Source organism: Nelumbo lutea, chromosome 1 (genome assembly GCF_056320005.1).
Source record: "Nelumbo lutea isolate HS-2025 chromosome 1, American lotus-T2T, whole genome shotgun sequence".
NCBI classification, from domain to species: Eukaryota; Viridiplantae; Streptophyta; class Magnoliopsida; order Proteales; family Nelumbonaceae; genus Nelumbo; species Nelumbo lutea.
Genome location: NC_142684.1, coordinates 68,123,751 through 68,129,834, shown reverse-complemented (window position 1 = coordinate 68,129,834; position 6,084 = coordinate 68,123,751). Strand labels below are relative to the sequence as shown.

General features: G+C 42.0%; 1 protein-coding gene across 1 annotated transcript; it reads right to left on the bottom strand.

Annotated features, from left to right (window-relative positions):
* Positions 1-1,827: 1,827 nt before the first annotated feature.
* Positions 1,828-5,414, bottom strand: LOC148875092 (uncharacterized). Its single transcript, XM_088966145.1, has one exon. It carries the CDS (start codon positions 4,309-4,311, stop codon positions 2,134-2,136), a length of 2,178 nt encoding a protein of 725 aa, XP_088822271.1. The 5' UTR covers positions 4,312-5,414; the 3' UTR covers positions 1,828-2,133.
* Positions 5,415-6,084: the final 670 nt, after the last annotated feature.

The window sequence follows — 6,084 nt, the reverse complement described above, 5'->3', positions numbered from 1 at the left end:
ATTTTTCTGTCCTGGAAGTACATATTTCGGCCTTTTTTAACAAAACAAAGGGCTAGCGTGACCTTGTTCTCCCTCAAAAAGCCTAAGTATGTACATCCAAGATGAGCGAAATGCTTTTCAATCCTTTGGCATCATCCCAATTCGGTATACTCGTATATATGCTTTTATTGCCAACGAGGCAATGGCTCAATAGTTGGATGGTCGCCTGTCTCCCATCTAAATGTGGTGGAGGATCAAGGACTCAAGCGTGGACTCCGGGTCTGCTCATCTGCACATATATTTATTGTATAAATTAGTTTCAGGCCGTTTTGTTCCAGTTAGGATCAGGTAAGCACAACACTGTAAGCACGTTTAATGAGAATTTGAATTTTTTTTTCTTTTACATCTGGCCCTTAAAATACCCTCAGCCCACCCTTGAAAAAGATTAAAACCCCTTTTTGACTGTTGTCAAAATAATTATCAAGTGCTTGTTTAACATATTTATGTTGTCTACTAGATTCTGTTCCCTTTTGTTCATCACATATAGCCAATGTTTTTAAAACTGGATCAGACGGAACTATTCTGGGGACTGGTTCCCGGGTTGAATGGTCCAATCGTCCAGTCTCAAATGGCCCTCTCTGACATTAAAAATTTTAAAACAAAAAAACAAAAAAAGTCCAAAAAACACTGTCCGGGTTGATGGTTCAATTGCCTAGGTCAACGGTTTGTTGACCAAGTCAATGATTTTAGCCAAAAAGCAATTTTGAGGTGAAACAGAACTGGTCAGGTGACCAGTTCCCGGTTTTTCCAGCCTAACCATTCAGTACGGTCCGGTTTTGAAAACACTACATAAAACATCAAAGTTCAGTTCGATCCAAAGTTCAATCATGAATGTCCCTGCCCCTCTTGGGAATGAAATCTCATTCCTACTGATTCCAATTTCAATTCCGATTCCTATTCTCGTCTAAACCAAACAGACTATGAGAATAGACAATTCCAATTCCAAAGGACTTCTATTCCGATGATTGTGGATATAAACCAAATGGATACGGACCCTCAGATATTAATCTAACTGGTTAACTGGTTCAAGCCCTACCTTTTTTATTTCTCCATGGGGCTGCACAAAAGGGGGTGTTAGAGTAGACCGTCTCCCATACCTATAACCCCCAAATCCCGGTGAGTGGATTTCCAACCAGCCAAGAACTTACCAACTGAGCCACCATCACTTGGAAGCCCTACCAAATTATGCTCATACAAAAGAGCTTAAATATAATTCATCCAATTAGGGCCTAACTGCTACTTGAATTTACAGCAGCAACCAATTAAATTATTTGGGTCACCCCATATTGAAAAGAGGGGAATCTTAGAAACAATTTGCAGCAAAAGTACAAAGGAAAGAATTGGTCCGAGGATTTGAATGGTTAAAGCTTAGTTTGAGACGCATAAGATGTGTTTGAACTTTGAACACATAAATGGTCGGTATAAAATTCCATTTTCTAACGCTGGTTCAAGGCTTCAAGCACACGTTATAGCACAAGGAAACTCGTGAGTCGTGACCATGGCCTGTGCTTCGATTTTGTTGCGTGGATATGCTTCCTTGGAGATCCATGTGCATAAAGTGTACAAGTGGCAAATTCAGGATGGATTTCAGCTGAATAACCATATAATAGGGCCATTGAATAGGCATGCAACGAACCAAGTCCAACGATTCGAGGAATTCATCTTACTGACGGTGACGGACTCGACGATGAGTCTGGTAAGAAAGATCCCTGGTCCGAACAAATACGATAATTTCATTATATTTGCGGTTAAGAAAGGAGAGCATTTCATTGAGCAAGAAGCCAAATAGATTCCGAATTCCCAATATCACTGGTTTGCAAAAATAACACTTGCACCCCAATAAAAATAATAAATCACCTGGGGTTTAAGTTGTGGACCAACTTTTGATCCGCCTGGCTCTCTATTCTCTGAAAATCGACCGGCAATGTGTATATTTTGTACACTTACATCTCCAGCTATCTGATGAAATGCTACAATTGGTAGTTTGGTACAATTACGGATGTCATGACTTCTCTGCTGGATCGGGTTGAATATTAGCTCTCTCTCTCTCTCTCTCTCTCTCTCTCTCTCTCTCTCTCTCTCTCTCTCTTTCCGTCATGAATTAAGAAGCTCATCTGGAGTTGCTGCTGGGTCTAAATCCCAACATCCTTCCGGCAAGTTGCTAGTTTCTCTTAGTGACCACGATGGTACCTGGTGTGAAAACCGTACCATCTCTCTCCTGGGAATCCATCTTATTGCTTTGTTGTCAACATTCTTCTGGTATACCGTCTTGAATCCTTCTAACTTAACAAGGGGACTAACACAGACTCCAAGCTCTTCCGTGTAATCATCAAGGACCTCCACCATCTCATAGTGGTGCCTCACTTCGTCCGGGGTGGTTCTGTTCCAGTCTGGTGACCAATTACGATACACAGCCCAAATGTCTCCTCTTTTGGGAAAAATTCGGATGCATCCTCCTCTACCAGCTTTCTGTCCACAAAGAACATGTGAGAAAATGTTCACTTGCTCAATGACAGCAGTGTTCCATGCCCTGAAATTTCCACAGGATTTGGTGAAGCCCGAATCAACCCAGTTTACCAAGCCGAACTCACTGTCACTTTTAGAGTTCAAGTAACTGATTTGAACCTTGAATGGTTTCACAGAGATAACCTGGCGGATCAGGCAGTACAAGCGAGGCATACCATCTTCCTCATCGTATATAGCCCATATTTGTTTCGGCTTGAAGCATTCCTCTAATCTGTCCTTGTCAAAATCATGGAAGTCAGAATCAGGGACGGTTATTGAGGTTGATCCCAATCCATTTGACACTGACTGATTAACAGAAACACCCAAATCATCTCCTGTTTGTAGAACCGTGGAGTTCTGATTCTGAATCTTTGACTTTTCTGTAGCTGCCGCTGCTACTGCTGCTGCTGCTGCCAACTTTATCTCTTCCAATTTCTTTCTAATCTCAGTTCTTGCCTTGTTAATTAACAGCTGCCGTGCATCAAATGGCAGTGCACCTGAGCGCCTAACAGGAGCCTCACCTGCACCGGGTGGTTTGGCATTGGACCCGACATTTCCATTTACTTGTGCAACCGAGTGGCATCTAACTGCTGCTTCACTTGTGCCATAAGACTTTGCATTCTGCCCAACGTTTCGTTCTTTATTGGCCATTCTGGAATCTGAAGTCTCAGTTTTGGATACTTTCTCTTTATACCCATTTATAGAAGCGCTTTCATCAACCTTCCTTTTCTTCTCAGGTCTCTCAGCCTTGGAAGTTGGAGGTTCAGCATTGCTGGCAAGTGTTTTGGTAGATGCAGTACTCATAAGATTCTTCTTGAGATCCTTCTCCCTTGCTGCTGTCTTAATCTTCTCCCCTGTTCTTTTTACAGTGTTATTTACCTGATGGGTGACACCAGCAGATGGTGTGGTTGAACCGTGAGCAGTCATAGTGCCAGCAGAGGTACCAGGGAATGGGCTCCACTGGAAAGTCATGTGTGGATATTCATACCCAAATCCAGAATAAAACCCCGGGACTGCACTTCCTGTAACAAAGATAGTATTGGCTGGAAAATATGTTATACCACCGAACCCATGATTTCCATGCAAATTTTCTGGAGCAAATGACCAAGAACAGAAAGGGATAGAACCATTGGTGGGGGCTTTCCCTGTTTCTACAGCCACAAAGGTTCTCCGGCAGTTTTTACAGGAGAGTTTGTTGTTTAGGTACTTGCGGAGATACTCATATTGTACTTTGCACGAACTACAAGCAGTCCAGAAAGTTTGAGGCTTGGTCTGGTCATGAGATGAAGTTTTAGTACAGTTACGGGAGCCATTAGCTATGGGCTTCTGAACTACAGCAGAGTTTGTCTTGACAACATTTGCCGAGGATGGTTTGTTTCTCCTTTGATCATAAGAGGATCTTTTACCACTGTCTGATAAGAGAGTCCACGCTTCAGATACAAGCTTGAATGCCCCATCAGCACCTACAGTTTTATTCTTGTCAGGGTGAAGCATTAGCGCCAGTTTCCTGTACTGTTTCCTAATTGCATCTTCATCTGCAAATGAATTCAATCCAAGAACTGCATAGAAATCAATTTCCCCATTGATTTGAATTTCCGAAGCAACATAAACGTCAAATGTGGCCAGCATTTGAGAGATGCCATCCAATTCTGGATACAATTTTTGGGCCTTAACTGCATATTTCTTGGCACCTGCAAAATCTTTCTTAGCGAATCGCCTCTCTGCTGTCTCCTTGGCTCTAGAAGCTTCTTCTTTGTTGCACTCCATGCAGAAACCCGAAGCCTCAATCCAGTTCTAAGGAGCGGTGAATAGCCTCAGAAACCTGACCCTAGAAACCCGAAGCCTCAATCCAGTTCTAAGGAGCGGTGAATAGCCTCAGAAACCTGACCCTAGAAACCCGACTTCCCAAAAACGGCGATGGAAACGAAAGGGTAAACGTACAACTGATAATGAAAATTTGTATTGACCACATCCATTAAATTTAGGACTTCTAGGGTCAAGTTCGAAGTGAATTGCAGAATAAACGTCACATTTCTAGGGTTTAGATTCTAAAACAAAGATGCGAAATTCAGTTTCAGTCTACCAAGTAGTGAGATCAGACAGACTGGAGGAACATTTCTAAGACTTCTCGATCCCAGAACCCGGATATCTATAATTTCCACACGGGTTTGAAGAAACTACGAACACCAAGTTCATCAACAGCAAAAGAAAAATTAAACTGAAATTACTGAAAACCAAAAGCCCTGATTTCACCGGGATCTTAAAAGCACAAGTCCACAAAAACCCCTTGAGGCCAAACAAAAAAAAAAAACCACGGAAACTAAAGAAATCAAAGACCCAAAACCCTAAGAGGATGAATTCCTGCTTCCAAATTACTTTGAAAACGAAAATTTTGCAAATTTCTAGGGAAGGAAGATCAGAGCACAAATATTGACCTGGAGATAAAGACAACAAAGAAAAAAGAAATAAAATACCACGAAAACTTACTGAAGATTTCAACGAAGACAAACATGAAGAACAAAACCCAGATCCCTATAAATCTCCTCGGATTGCCATTTCGCCCTTTGAAGCTTCAGCAAAACAGACCCAACTCTTCCTACCACTGCAAATAAAAATAAATAAATAAACATAGAAAGAAAACACAAAGTTTAGATATCCTTTAATTGTGTTTTATTATATAAAAGTACACATCACGAAAGGAAAACGGGCTGTTCACTGCTGGTGGGAAACAGAGAAACGGATTTGTGTGGGTCAGATTCCTCAGACGGCCGGCGACGTAGATTCCAGCAGTCGCCGAACGCCAGACGGGAATTTTTGTAAATACGTTAAAAAAGAGAAAAAAGCGAGACTAATAAAGCACCTAAAATCTAGAGTCTAAGAACCTAAAAACTGTCGCCGGCATTTAATACGCGGAGAGTCCAACTGTGCGCGCTGGTGCGTGGTGCGCCTACGGTGTTTGTTTTGTGTGTGTGGCTTTACACGTAGGAGTCGGGACCCATTAGATTAGCCTATGGTATGCACTGTGCGAGTTTTAGACTTTTACGGTGGACGTACGCTTATTATATCAAAATAGTAAAGGAGTGATGGACGTGAAAAGTGAAAACTGGTAGCTTAATTATGACTTGCGACTTATGACATGAAAGCACGGATCCGTTGCAATGGTTGCCTTGCCTACTTTATTATGCTGCTTTTATTTGGAATTTACGGTAGATGTTGGGGCAGGGCAAGGGTGGGACCTACACCGAACCACTGGTGGAGATGTCACCATTCTTCTAATGCCCGCCACGACACATCAATCTAATCACTGCTTCCATTTCATTCATGGAGATAGAGGCCTTTTATTAGTATTTTTTTCCTTCTTTTTTATTTGTTTGGTTGAGTTACTCATGAGTGAGTGGTTGTGGACTTGTGGTTGTGGAGGTATGGCCCACTTGATTAGATCGTTTTCTGGCGTGTCACATGGTTGTTGGTCCCACTTCCCACATGCATGTGCACCACATGTAATCCCTTCAGCCTTCACTTTTAATCAGACCTCATACT